Source organism: Halichoerus grypus, chromosome 8 (assembly GCF_964656455.1).
Source record: "Halichoerus grypus chromosome 8, mHalGry1.hap1.1, whole genome shotgun sequence".
In the NCBI taxonomy this organism is placed as follows: domain Eukaryota; kingdom Metazoa; phylum Chordata; class Mammalia; order Carnivora; family Phocidae; genus Halichoerus; species Halichoerus grypus.
Window position 1 is genome coordinate 147,007,619 of NC_135719.1, and position 14,509 is coordinate 147,022,127.

A 14,509-nucleotide genomic window follows, 5' to 3' on the forward strand; every position below is an offset into this window, starting at 1 on the left:
CTTTCCTGGTAAAGACCGAGGCTCTGAGAGGTTAAGGGTCATGTCACAGATCCCAGTGATTACACGAGCTGGGATCCAAACCCAGGCTCGTCTGGCCACAATGCCTATGCTTTTCTCACCACATCTCGCAGCTTTTGAAAGAGTTTAAGATTTCTCTCCCTGGATGGAGAACTCCTGAATGTCTCTGGGCAGACGGCGGGGGCTGGGGCTGGGGTGTGAGAAATGCAGGGGCACTGGCTGCCTGGGTGGGGGGCAGCCACGAGGCAGGGAGGACTGCAAAGGCCCCGCACCAGGGTTTGTACCGAGTTGAGCAGAGTCCCACTCAGGAGCAGGAGAGGGACTGGGGAGACAGCGACTTTCACTTGGCAGCCTGCTGAGTTTTGGCCCCAGGGCACTGGTCAGGGGTGGGGGTGGGGAGTGTGTTAAAGAGAGAGGACACGCCAGGAACCTGGCAACATGCAAAGTGCTCCTGACACGGGTGCTCCCTGGAATGCTCAAGGAATACCTACTGCATGAATGAGCGGGCTGAGCAAGCAAGGCAGAGAGCAAGTAACTCAGGTGCCCATCACAGAGTAAACGGTGGTCAGGATGTGAATCCAGGCAGAGCACGCTGACAGACCCCTTCGCTAGACTGCCTCTCACTAGTACGAAACCCCCGACTTACAGGATAACGGAGGCTCAGAGAATGTAAGGACTTGCCCAAAGGAACCACACCAACCAGGAGCAGAGCTGAGTCTGGAACACCAGCTCTCAGATTCCCAGTGCAGTGTCTTTCCATCCCTCACGGCTCCTGGCAGAAAGGCCTCTCCGGGCCTACACGCAGGGCCAGAAATATACGCGGGGACAGGGTGTCTGGAGCCAGCTTGCCTGCATTGGGCTTCTTTCCCCGCGGGGCCCTCGCCAGTTCGCCCCAACCCAAAGAGAGGGTGGAGGCTGGCTTGGTTGTAGTTTCAGCTCCTGCAGACCAGGAAGGAGCTTTGTTAAATCAAAGTTCTGGATTTTGAGTTCAATTTCAAGGAAAAAAAAAAAAAAGCTCAACTTGTTAAAAAAAAAAAACAAAAAACAAAAAACTCTTAAAGGGAATAAGACATTTGAAAACAGGGTTTAACTTTTTAAACTTCTCTCCTGACTTTAGGTTCAACCTAAGAGGTCTTTCCGAGAAGCAGCAGCACAGACCCTTTGAGTTACACGTTGTGTGGGTTTTCAGCTCTACCTCGAGTTCATGAAGAAAAAGGAAGTTCCTCTGAGCCAAGTGGAGGACGCCCAGGTGCGGTCAGCAGACAGGCTGGGCAAGTCACCTTGGGCCCCACGTTCTCTCAGAATGCGCCGAGAGCGGGGTGGGGCATGTGGTGGCCCCCTCACGTGCACTGTTCAAAAGCTCACCCCCCTTCACGTGCCTACCACGTGTTCATCCTCGAGGATACAGGGGGTGTTTGCTTCTGCCCCATCAGCACCTCGGTCCAGCGAGGCAGGGACTCCGCTTGGGTCACTGCTGGGTTCTCAGGGCCTAGGAGGGCACCAGCCACAGAGAGCGCTCCGTGACTGTCTTACTCACCCAGCAGAACAGGGCCAGCCCTCACCCTGTACCCGGTGCGGCCCAGGTGGAGCCTGGGGTGCTGGAGGCACATCTGAATCGGACTGTGGGAGGGACAGCTCCCAGGAGGAGGTGACGCTTGCCTGTGCGTTTGGAGATGGCATCAGACTCCTCTGCGCTGGGACGGGGAGGTCAGGAGAGGGGCGGGAACTCTGGGGGCTGTGGAACTGCGGAGTGTCCCACCTCGCGGGAGGTGGCAGTGACTGATGCTGGAGAGTAACACGGGCCAAATCCCTGAGGGGCCCGTGAGCTAAATGGAAAGTGAGCACTTCATCCTGATGATGACAGAGTGGAAGAGGCGCGGGGTGGGGAGAGACAAGAGAGCTTTACGGAGAGCGCTGGCTGCTGGGGGACCGAGGCCGTGAGGGGCTGCCATGGGAGGCAAGAGGCAGCACCCGAGGATGCGGTGACTGGGCAGCTGCCACCCCGGCCTGGCGCTAAGAAGAGCAGCAGGACGCAGGGTGTGGCTAAGCGCTCGAGCAGGTGAATCAGGTCCTTTTAAGGAATGAGGGGAAGAGGTATAAAATAAAGCACCGTGAAAATTATAATGATGGTGACACCTAAGGTCTCATGTAACCCTGTTTCGTGGACCAGGTTTGCTGAGACTCATGACCATTAAACAGAGGTGCCAGGGCTCGAACCTGGGTCTGTTTCCTTCCTTCGAAGCTCATGTTTCCTCAAGGACACCACAATGCCTCCACGCCCACAGAGAAGTGATTTTAAAAATCTCACAGGTAAAATTAGAAAGTTATGAATTCATTTACTAGTTGGTAGAAAGGCCAGACTTCTTATCAAGGCAACTATTTCTGTGGATATAAAGTCACCACTCGGATGTAGTCCTCAAGGGGACATTCTGGGGAAATGGTAATAAGCAAGCACCTCTGCACTCAGCGTGAACACAGTCCATCCTGTGCTTCTACCGCACCCTGTCCTGGGCTAGTATAGCGAACCCTCAGGGACAGGGGCCACACCCCTACCATTCCTTGGGGACTGCCAGCGCCTTGGGGGGAGCTCTATATCTCAGGTGCTCAGGAAGTACTTGCTGAGTACTTCTTACTGGGACACTTGACAGAGTCTTATTTTTCTAACACAGTTCTTGGTAGTCATTTGGGATGAAGAAGACCTCAGAAGTTTCAATTCAGGGGCGCCTGGGTGGCTCAGTCGGTTAAGCGTCTGCCTTCGGCTCAGGTCATGATCTCAGGGTCCTGGGATCGAGTCCTGCATCGGGCCCCCTGCTCGGCGGGAAGCCTGCTTCTCCCTGTGCCTGCCACTCCCCCCCTGCTTATGCTCACTCTCTATTTCTCTCTCTGACAAATAAGTAAAATCTGGAAAAAAAAAAAGTTTCAATACAAGGATTTTCCAAATGCAATATTTCTGAAAGAAGTGGACCGTGAGGGGACTGTGTGCGAGTCTTTTCTCTTCGAGGAAAAAGGCACGCCAAGAAAGAGAAAGACCCTAACCCGGCAAACTGACTGTCCTTGGAGAGAAACTACAATTCTGTCTCAAGCTGGGGATGGAAGCCTCAGCTGGTGAGCAAGACCAAGAAACCATATCCTGACGTTTCATAAAGAAAGGAAAACATTCCCCAGATCTTAAGGCCATTTCAGATGTGTCTGACTTGGCTGTGGCCGCGAGGAGCTGCTGTCTCCATCTGCTTCTCTAGAAGGCAGCCGGGCACCCTCTCCTTACCCCATGTAGTCGAGGTCAGAGAAGATGAAAGTCTTGTTGATGTCAAAGCCGCAGGCAATGATGTCCTTGGCGTTCTCCACGGCATAGCCATAGGCCTGGTCCAGGGTCAGGTCTTTCCACAGGTACTTCTCGTCATCCGTCATCTGGATGACCAACGGAACGTTGAACACATCCTGCAGCCACCTAGGAGAGGCATGGGAAGAAGGCTGCCGTCCCATCTCCCGTTCTGCATCCGAGGAACTGAGGTTCCTACTGAGAGTGTATGTCAAACCTTTCTTGTCTACACAATCACACAGTCTTATGCTGTGGAGCTGCTATTTTGCAGGCTGGCGATCGTTTTAGGGTACGTGTAAACGAAGGCTCAGGGAGGGACTGCTACAGTCACGGGGAGAGGGACAAGAGGAAACGGGCTGGCTGACTCCAAAGCTGGGCTCGCTCCATCACGCCACACTTTCTAACGTGACACCGGGAACAGAGTGAACAAGCCACAACGGCACCAGTCCCCGCATACGTTGTTTAACAAACACAAACTAGGACTGTCCTGTCATTCTGACATGGTTTATAAGCAACATTCCTGATTTGCTAATAAAAGGGAGAAAAGGCATACAATTCAATACTTACTTTGTGAAAATAAATGGGATGAGGTGACCTACATGCATTGCTTCGGAAGAGGGGCCCCTGCCCGTATACAGATAAAATGGCTTCTTATTTTCATAGGCATCAAGAATTTGGTTCATATCTCTAAAGGAGAAAGGAGAAAGGGCAATGGTGTGATTTTCTAAGATAAACACTAAGGCACTACTGATCACTTGGAGAAGACAGAGAAAACAACACAATGATTAGAGTTTGTTACCCTTGGTGCCCATATGAGAAAAATGACAGGGCACTTCTACTGACATGATTTCTTTCTCCCGTGATTGTTTTAAAAGTATAAGACACGCAGGTCTGGAATAAAAGAGGGATACGGCTGGGCAGCCAATGGAACCCCTTAGGGAACTTCAAATACCAACGTCCACACACCATCTGCTTTACACCTTTCCTGGGAATGACACCAAGCCAACACTACACAATCCTTGGTCAGAACCCCTAGCCCCGAGACTCTGGAGACCCAGACTGGGGAGACTGCAGGGTTCCACACAGTCCTGACTCAGGGAGGGGAGTGAGGAAGACCTCCTGGGAGTGTGGAGGGGAAGTCCCTAGCTGAAAATCTCATTTGGGCTTCCTCAGCCAGGCTGGGACCAAGTGTCTTCAGCTGGGAGTCATTCCGGACTCATCCGCCTTCCCCAAGGACTGGGGTCCACGGATGATGCACATGAAGGGTTCTCCTTCCTGGTCATATTACATCTACCTGGGTCCCACCTTCAGAGATTCTGATTCAGTGGGTCTGGGGTGATGTCTGGGAATCTGTATTTTTAAAAAGCTCCCTCAGGGATTGCAATGTTCGCCAGGGTGTGAAACCACTACTCTAGGGTGTAAATGTTCTTTGTTTCTCCACAAAGTGTTCCAAAGTAAAAGAGGACCTTTTCCAGGGGTCTGGGTAGGAGACCCCACATGAGTATTCTAAAAAGTGACTCCTCCTCATACCCCAAACCAAGGGTTAACAGTGCTCTCTGGGCTCATGGGATTATGGGAATTGTTTCTTTGTGTTGAGCCTTTTTTTTTTTTTACCTCCAGGGACCAATCGTACACTGCTTTTGAAATAAGGAAAGAATAAAAAAACCTTAATTTTGGAAGAAAAAAGCCCTTCTTTGGTTCTCAGAATTAACCAAATCAAACTTTTACGGGTTTATAGGAAAGAAAAAAATGCAGCTGTCCCACCAGCTGTTCTTCAAGTCTCTGACAGCCCCACCATGCGTTGCCCTGGGGGCAAGGTGCTCTCAAGCAGTGCAGGGAATGGACTGAGGCTCGCTTTCTGAGCTCAGCTTTGTGAGGATGGTTTCCAGCAGGTGAGGGAGCCTACTCAAAGCCCATCTAATTCCCTACTTTACAGATGATAAAATTAGACAGAGGGGCATTCTCAAATCTGAGAATGGCCAAAAGCTGCAAGTCCTATGATGCCCTAAGCCAAGAGCCTACAGGGTTACTATACTGAAGTAAATAAAGTAAGGCACATGGGCAATAAGAACTGCAAAGTGCTAAGATTAAAAAAAAATTTTTTTTAAAGATTTTATTTATTTGAGAAAGAGAGAGTGAGAGAGAAGGAGCAGGGGGAGGGGCAGAGGGAGAGGGGATAAGCAGACTCCCTGCTAAGCGGGGAGCCTGATGCGGGGCTGGATCCCAGGACCCTGAGATCATGACCTGAGCTGAAGGCAGATGCTTAACTGAGTCATCCAGGCGCCCCAAGATAAAAAGTTTTGATTTAAGATCAACAAAATTGGTAAACTTGAGCTAAAGTGACCAAGAGGGAAAAAAACAGTGAAGACTCTACCAAAGTCAAGAATGAAAAAGGAACATTACTACTGATTTTACAGGAATAAAAAGGATTACAAAGGAATACTAAGAACAAGTGTATGCCCACGTATTAGATAACCTTGATGAAAAAGACCAATTCCTGGAGAGAAACAACTAGCAAACCGATTCCAAAAGAAAAAGAAAATCTGAATGGATCTATAACAAGCAAAGAAACTGAAGTAGTATTCAAAAAACGACCCACAAAGAAAAGCCTGGGGCCAGATGGCTTCATGATGAATTCTATCAAGTATTAGAAAACAATTAACAGGGGTGCCTGGGTGGCACAGTTGGTTCAGCATCTGACTTGATTTTGGCTCAGGTCATGATCTTGGGGTCCTGGGGTTGGGTCCCTCGTCAGGCTCAGCGGGGAATCTGCTTGTCCCTCTCCCTCTGCTCCTCCCCCCGGCTCGTGCTCTTTCCATCTCTAAATTTAACGGATAATCTTAAAAAAAAATTTTTTTTTTAACAATCCTTCACAAACCCTTCCAAAAAAATTGAAGAGGGAATATTGCAAACTCATTCCGAGGCCAGGATTATCCTGACACCCCAAGCAAAGACATCAACAGAAAACTATAGACCCTTATGAATACAGACACAAACATCCTCAGCAACTCACAGACCAAATCCAGCAACATATAAAAAGGATGATACACCATGACCAAGTGGGATTTGTCCCAGGCTTGCAAAGTTGGTTCAACATACAAAAATGCATCAATGTGATATGCTGTATTAAATTAATAGAAGACAAAAACCACATGATTATCTTAACAGATGCAGAAAAAGATTTTGACAAAATCCAACACCTTTCATGATAAAAAATACTCAATGAACTAAGAAGAAAAGGAAACTTCCTTAGCATAATGAAGGGCATTTATGGAAAACCCATAGCTAATGGTGGAAGAGTGACTCTCCCCTAGAGCAGGAATAAGACAAGGATGCCCACTCTTACCACTCCTATTCAACACTGTACTAGAAGTTCCAGTCAGAGCAATTAGGCAAGAAAAAAGAAATCCAAATTGGAAAGGAAGGAGTAAAATTATCTTCATTCTTAGGTGACATGATTCTACATACAGAAAATTCTATAGAATCCTCAAAAAAAGAAAAAAACCTACTAGGGCTAATAAATGAAGTAAAACTGCAGGATATAGGATCAACAGACAAAAGTCAGTTGTATTTCTATAGAGTAGTGAGATAATTGTAATTTATAATAAGAAATATATATTTGGTCTTTGTCACAGAGCTCCTAAAATTCATGGAATTTCCTAAGTGATTAAGAGGCATGAATGTGACATTCATATAACAAAGCCCCTTTCAACCACACATGAGTTTATGTTAATAAGGTGACTTTTAGAAAGTCCCTAAGTAACCTAAGGATGGAGACTGGTTGCCAGGGGAACCAACCCTAATTAGAGGTTGGTACTTATCAGCCCCAATCCCCTCAAAAGGAGATTGAGCTTAATCACTAATGATCATTCCTATGTAATGAAGCCCCCATAAAACACCAAAAGGATGTGGTCTGGAGAGCTTCTGGTTGGTGAACATACAAAGAACGATTATAACTTAATAATGAAAAGACAAACAACTTAATTAAAAAGCAGGTAAAAGATCAGAATAGATATTCTCCACCAAAGAATATATAAAAATAGGCAGGAGGGCCCTGCCCTTGAGTGGCTCAGTCAGTTAAGTGTCTGACTCTTGGTTTCAGCTCAGGTCATGACCTGAGGGTCCTGGGATGGAGCCCTGCATTGGGCTCCACGCTCAGCAGGGAGTTTGCTTGAGATTCTCTTTCCCCCTCTCTCTTTCCCTCTGCCCCTCCACCTGTTTGCTCTCCCTCTCTCTCTCTCTCAAATAATAAATCTTAAAAAAAAAAAAAAAAAATAGGCGCAGGGTGCCTGGGTGGCCTAGTTGGCTGAGTGGCTGCCTTCGGCTCGGGTCGTGGTCCCAGGGTCCTGGGATTGAGCCCCGCGTTGGGCTCCCTACTCAGTGGGGAGTCTGCTTCTCCTTCTCCCTGCTGCTCCCCTTGCTTGTGCTCTCTCTCGCGCTCACTCACTCTCTCTCTCAAATAAATAAGTAAAATCTTAAAAAAAAAAATAAGGTGGGGGCAGCAGGTGGGAGGGAAAAGCATATATAAAAGTAGCCAATGAGCACATGAAAAGACATTCAATGTCATGAGTCATTAAGGAAATATAAACACAATGAATAACCAAGTCATACCTACCAGAATGGCTATAAAAAACAAAGTAGGAAATAGTAAGTGTTGGTGAGGGTGTGACCTGGGACCCTTGTCTGTGCATTGTTGGTGGGGATGCAAAATGACAGTCACCGTGGACAGCTGTTTGGCAGTTCCTCAGAAAATTCTAGAGCTACCTTACGATGCAGCAATTCTGTTCCCACCAAGAGAAATGAAAACACATGTCCACACAGAAACTTGTACACAAATGTTCAGAGCAGCATTACTGAGAACCAAAAAGTGAATAACCCAAATGCCCAGCAACTGGTGAATGGATAAACAAAAAGTGGGGCGCTATCTATTCAGTGGAACACTATTCAGGTATAAAAGGGAGGGTAGTACGAACACATGCCACCACGTGGCGGAACCTTGAACACACGATGGTTGCCAGTGGTGGTGGTGCATGGAGGGGGGTACGGGGGAGTGACTGCTCATGGGGACAGGGGTTTCTTCCTGGCGTAGTGTGAATGTTCTGGAATTAGACAGTGGTGGTAATGGTTGCACAACCATATGAATATATTAAAGACCACTTTAAAAATGTGAATTGTATACTTTAAAAACGTGAATTAAATCTTAAGATAAAAATCTTTGACGATATTCTGTCCAGGAAGAGGGCTGAGCAGGGTCTGGAGTTTTCTGCACAGGGAACTGGAAGTGCTCCGGCAGGCTGCCGAGTTCTGGCCCGTGTGTGCTCTCCTGTGACTGCACAGAGCAAGCAGGACAGAACAACCCTACCCCGGACCATGTAATGGGCTCACCTGTGGGGCAGGTGAGGCAAGGACACTTCTGGAAGCTGCCCATTTTCTGATTATTATCTGCATGGAATTTACAGTCTAGGGTAGGGATAGTCTCTTCCAGGTACACTCTGTTAGTTTCTCTTTTGATGATAGGATTTATGAGTGGGCCAGGACAATAGCAGGAACAGGGCACAGAACTTCAGGAAGCCACTGCTTATCGCGTGGGAAATGTTAAACTTGGACATATTCTTCTCTTTTGTCTTTATGACATTTTATGATTTATAGCACACAATCTGGCATGAATCTCATCTGCTGTGTATGTGACCTCCTCTTTGTGAAGTGAACAGTTCATAAATGAATAAAGTAAAGGCCGCGGGTGAAGGGACAGGGCATGAACCCACAGCCAGTTATGGACAGAAGGTGGACACCAGTCTTCAGATGATTGGCTAGCGCTGTCCCCCCAGGAGCAGGCAGCTTGAGGGAAAAGCGTCCTAATCATGTCTGGAATTCAAAGGAGAGGAGGGCAGGAAGCCTCTGACCTGTGTGAGAAGAAGATGCCTCTGCGCAGGAAGCGGTGTGGTTTCTGGCCTGTGGCTCTCTCTATCCGGTTTACCAGCTCCTTGTCGATTTTACTGCTTCCAAACCGAACTGGGAAAAAAAAAATAGGAACAAAGGAGATATGGCCACCTTAGGTGGTGTGAGGTTTGGCGATCGGATATTACTGAAGGGGAAAGACTAGTGTATTGTGTACAATCTTTTTTTTTTTTTTTTAAAGATTTTATTTATTTATTTGAGACAGAGAGAATGAGAGAGAGAGAGAGAGCACATGAGACGGGGGAGGGTCAGAGGGAGAAGCAGGCTCCCTGCCGAGCAGGGAGCCCGATGTGGGACTCGATCCAGGGACTCCAGGATCATGACCTGAGCCGAAGGCAGTCGCTCAACCAACTGAGCCACCCAGGCGCCCCTATTGTGTACAATCTTAATGAACCCAGACTCTTTAGGCCTTCTGCTCCCAGTCCCTTCTCTCAACCCAAAGTCATATTTCTTTCACAAGGACAGTTGAGATCACAACCAGCAAACAGGAAACTAATTGCAGAATAAAACACTGTTTTGACTGGGACTGGATTTTGATTGGAAACATCCAGAATTCAGTCTGGCTAGCAACTTTTCACACCTCTGCTCCCCCAGTTGCTTATTAAGGTATGATCTGTGGACAATGACACCGTAATTTTAATATTCTTTAATTGTTGCATTGAATTAACATGTCTTAAAACAAATTTTCCCTCATTGATGGTCTACACTCAAAATTATAGAAAATGGCTTTTGACTTTGATGAAAACATTTCAGCAATGCCTCTTCACTGGTGATTACCAGTGATCTCAGAGTAAGGATTCCCTGAGCAGGAAGCCCCATGAGGAGGGGCTTGCCAGTGGCCACCTGCCCCCTGTGAGGAGTCATCCTTCTTAAGGTCACTTCTAGCTTTTCAGCTCTACAATCACTATCACTGGAATCTCTTAGGTAATCCATTCCTGACTTTAACCATTAAGTGAGAGGTGATTTAAATGACTGCAAAGATGCCATTCTAATAGACCTTTCCTCAAGTTCTGAATCGCTCAAAAAAGGGGAAAAAGCTTCTACTAAGCTATCTACTATAGATCATTATTTCAAAATAAGTTTTACATCGTATTCTAGTTAAAAAGAATCCTTTGGGAATGTATTGCATGACCAAAAGATTTTAGGATCTATTTTTTTTTCTTGGCATTGAAGCTTGACTGGGTTTATAATTCAAAATAAAAACACACCAATGGGATCAACTCAAGGGAATCACTTGTATAAGTTGGGGCTTCTCCCAGGACATACCAATGAGCTTGTCATAGTCGATGCCCTTGGCACTGCTCGTCTGTACTGTCCACGGGTCCACAAAATCCTCCTCAGCTTCTGCAGCATCCAGGCCACTATTGCTCCCAAGTGCCGGGTTCCCTGGAGGGCAGTCAGCCTTGTAGTCCTCCCCCACGGCGGCTTTGTAGCTCATTTTCAATGATAACAACATCTTTACTGCAGAATCGATTTCATCCTGGACAAAGGAAATGAGGATGAAGGCTAAAAATACCACCATAGCTAACGTTTTGCTGAATGTGACTGCTGACACGTGGCAGGCACCGTGCTAAATGCCCTCACACACGTTCCTTCCTTAGCCTCAAAACACCCCCTGGAGGCAGGCACCACTGTCACTGTGCCGTTGCAGCTGAAGACTCTGAGACACAGAGAGGCGAAGGAGCTTGCCCTTGGACACACAGCAAGTCGTGGGCCTGAATGTCTTTTATTTTCTTTTATTTGTCTTTTATTTATTATGCTGTTCTAGTCCTATGGATTACTACCACAAACACTATGGGACAAATGGACATGATACACACTGTTATTTATGACACAGTGAATATGCTGAAGATTTCTCAAACGCTACTGATGCCAGAGAACGTGTGACAAGCTCCCTGAACTGAGTATAAGGAATTCTATGTGGGACCTTGTTTTTATGTTCTACACAGTTGAGATGAGTATTTGTGGAAGCTTAAATAATGCCACTGAGGACAGGGACAGCAACTCTAGACATCAGGGAAGCAGATAAAGGCAAGGAAAAACACAGGCTTTCAAGTCCTAAATTAAGGAGGGATGCAGTGGGAAATAGTTGTATTACTGTACTTTGGAGTCTTATCAAGCTGTCCAAAGTGTTTGCATACTGAGTGTTTAAAAATAAGCATAAGAAAAACAAATGTAAAAATATATCCTTGGGTACTCTGGAAATCTGGTAGAGAGACCTCCTGCTCCAGAAGCCCACATGAGCCACCCCTGAAGGCTGGCCTCTGGAAGAGCAGGCCTCATTAGGTAGATTAGTCATGCTATGCCCCAAAGCTCTGCTCCTGTAACTGGCCTTGCTGGATCAGATCACAAACAAAGAATATACACAGGCCAATTTGCTTGCCAAAGGAAGTACAAACATTCCCATTTAGAGTTTTCCCACATCAAGTTCTATGAAGTGGGCTTCCTAAGTGGAGAGACACATCACCAACCTCCATTCGGAGGGAACTGCTGTGTCAGGTACGGGCCCTGAGCCACAGGGAACTGTCACCGTGGGGCAGCGCTCATGTGCATTAAAGATACAGATGGCTTCTGCAGACACAGATTTGTGTTTCACACTCTGAAACTACCTGGATTTTGTTATTACAATGAATTAGAATTGTGGGCTCAGTAACTCTGTGGATATACCTCCTATAAGAGAGAGGATATTTGCCCAGGTGGGATAGGTAAGTATGTTTTACTCATCTAATTTCTGCAGTGCCTAAGCTCAGTGCAACAAAATAAATGTTTAGCAAGCATGATTTGTTGAATTATCCATGGAAAGAATTACTGTGCTTTGAAGTACACTTTAGTCAATACCCTTTTATCACTGGCTATGTTGACATTTCATACTCTATCTGGTCTAACTCTGCTTGCAACTAGGAGGCTCTTTGAAAGTCAAACATTTAACCAGTGTCCCTGCTCGAGAACTGTGTGTAGTCTAGAATGCGATTTAAATGGACAGGCAAGCTTGCCTTGTCTATTTTCTTGTTCTCAATCTAACATGGACCAGAACACTGAAACAGGATTTAAAAGGTGACGTTCTCGGGGGAGGAAAAAACAAAAAAAGACTATGTACAACCTGATTTTATCTGAAGTGCCAACTCAGGGAGAGCTATCTATGGTGCAGACCCAGGGTGGAGGGTAGAGCCAGTGACTGCAGGTGTCTGAGGATGGCTTCCGGGGGCTGCTATCTTGTTTCCCGATTTGGACACTGGTTACCCAGGTGTAGTCATTTTGTGAAAATACAGTAAGCTGATTATGAGCTCCGTATCTTTCTGAATAAATGGTGCACTTCAATTTAAAAAGTTTACCTTGGGTGCCCGTGTGGCTCAGTTGGTTAAGCATCTGCCTTTGGCTCAGGTCATGATCCCAGTGTCCTGGGATTGAGTCCTGCATCGGGCTCCCTGCTCAGCTGGGAGTCTGCCTCTCCTTCTACCCCTCCTCCCTGCCCATGATCTCCCTCTCTCTCAGGCTTGTTCTCTCTCAAATAAATAAAATCTTAAAAAAAAAAAAAAGTTTACATAAACTAAAAGGACAAGAAAAAAGACTTTGCTCTCTGTCTTAACCTCTGTGATCCAGTGTCATTTCTTGAGTCCTGCCCAAACTGCTCATGCCCTTGGCCACGGTCTCTCCTCAGAGCCCCTAGATTCTGACCTATGCCCTCAGGAGACACCCTGCTTTTTAGTGAGCTGTTACTGAAAGCAGGGGGTCTTATTCCCTTAGTACATGGAGCAGAAAAGAACGTTGAGGACCATGGCCGAGACAGCTGGAGAAAGAGCCCACGGTGTCCTCACTGTATCGGTGTTCCCAGAGTGGCTCGAGTGTTTTGCATAAAGTGAGTTTCTAAACTACCAGGTGCTTCTCTTATAACACATTCCAGGGTCAAATTTACTTCTGAATTTTCATCATTTAACTCTGACTTCATCATGCAGCCTCTGATCTCTCTTGTTAAGAGTCAGCTGATTGCAAAAATCAAAGAACACACCTGGAAGAGTAATTCTAAACTGTGTTAAGTACTGCTTGTTTACTAATGAACGGAACTGGAGATCACTAAGAATTGCTAACTAAAAACACTTATTAAATGTTATTCAAACTTAATGTTACATTGACACAGATACCACTGTCAAGTTTCCAAAAATGGGTTTAAAGAGCAAATGATTAACATCTGGGTCCTTTATTTACTTCAGATTTTTAAAAACAACTTAGTTTCATCCGCTGAGTCCTATCTGGTGTGTAAACCTCTTCTTGTGATTAACCAACTCCTTTTTTGGGACATCACTTTCTTTCAGTACTATTTAATGTGTAATGGCTTATTTGGGGTCCAAAGAGTCAAAGTAAACTACCAGGATGGGTGGGAGATGGTTGATCTCCATCTGGGGAGGACCCAGGGGGGCTTCTGAAAAGGAAACAACGGGGTTGGAAGTGATGGTGAAGAAGAAGCTGAGTGACCTAAGGGTGGAGGCATCGCAGAATGTAAAGGCAGCGCTCATGTGCATTAAAGATACAGATGGCAAGGATTACACTTTTGAAACATCCTGCAGCAACAGCAGAGAGACCTTTCAGAAAGGCACAACCCCATGAGGACAAAGGCAATGAAAAGAGGATGCCAGCAACAAGATTTCGGAAGCGGTAGAGTTGCTGGATGACTGGCTACGGACCGAGCACAACAAATGTGAGGATGTCGTGAAAACACTGGAATTAAGCTGCTGGGGAGTCCCAGGGCTGGGGTATCCGTGGAAGTGAGGGTGAACGTTGGCTATGAAACAGGAAGACAGGTAGAAAGTCCGTTTAAAAAGAAGCTGCTTGGCTCTCCACCCCCACCCCCCTCCCCAGGCAGAGGTCCTGTGCCAGGGAGGTCAAGTTACAAGTGTCCAGACTGGGGGCGCTCTGCACGGTGGGGGCAAAGCACCAGGAGCACAGAAGGTCAGGGACAGCCACACAGCCCAGCTCCTCTGTCCCACAGAGAACATCAGGAAAATCATCATCAAGATCTCAGAGATAAAAGGATACTTACTGTACCTAGGAAACAAGAATGGGGTTCAATGAGGAAAGGAACATTCAGAAAGCAAATGAGCTCACAGAAGTTAAAAATGACAGGATAAATGAAAAACAACTAGAGGGTTAGGAATTGAGGAAGGGGAACCTGGCTGGCTCAGTTGGGAGGCCAATGAACTCTTGATCTCAGGGTTGTGA

General features: G+C 46.6%; 1 protein-coding gene across 3 annotated transcripts in view; it reads right to left on the minus strand.

Moving 5' to 3' along the window:
• WARS1 (tryptophanyl-tRNA synthetase 1) overlaps nucleotides 1-14,509 on the minus strand; it is a 31,384-nt gene that overhangs the window by 9,396 nt on the left and 7,479 nt on the right. For all 3 annotated transcript variants that reach the window (XM_078054225.1, XM_036100036.2, XM_078054226.1), the window contains exons 3-6: nucleotides 10,562-10,775; nucleotides 9,241-9,349; nucleotides 3,905-4,024; nucleotides 3,284-3,466 (exon numbers count right to left, since the gene is read on the minus strand). In XM_078054225.1, coding sequence (XP_077910351.1) covers nucleotides 3,284-3,466; nucleotides 3,905-4,024; nucleotides 9,241-9,349; nucleotides 10,562-10,775 — 626 coding nt within the window. The remainder of the gene's footprint in view (nucleotides 1-3,283; nucleotides 3,467-3,904; nucleotides 4,025-9,240; nucleotides 9,350-10,561; nucleotides 10,776-14,509) is intronic.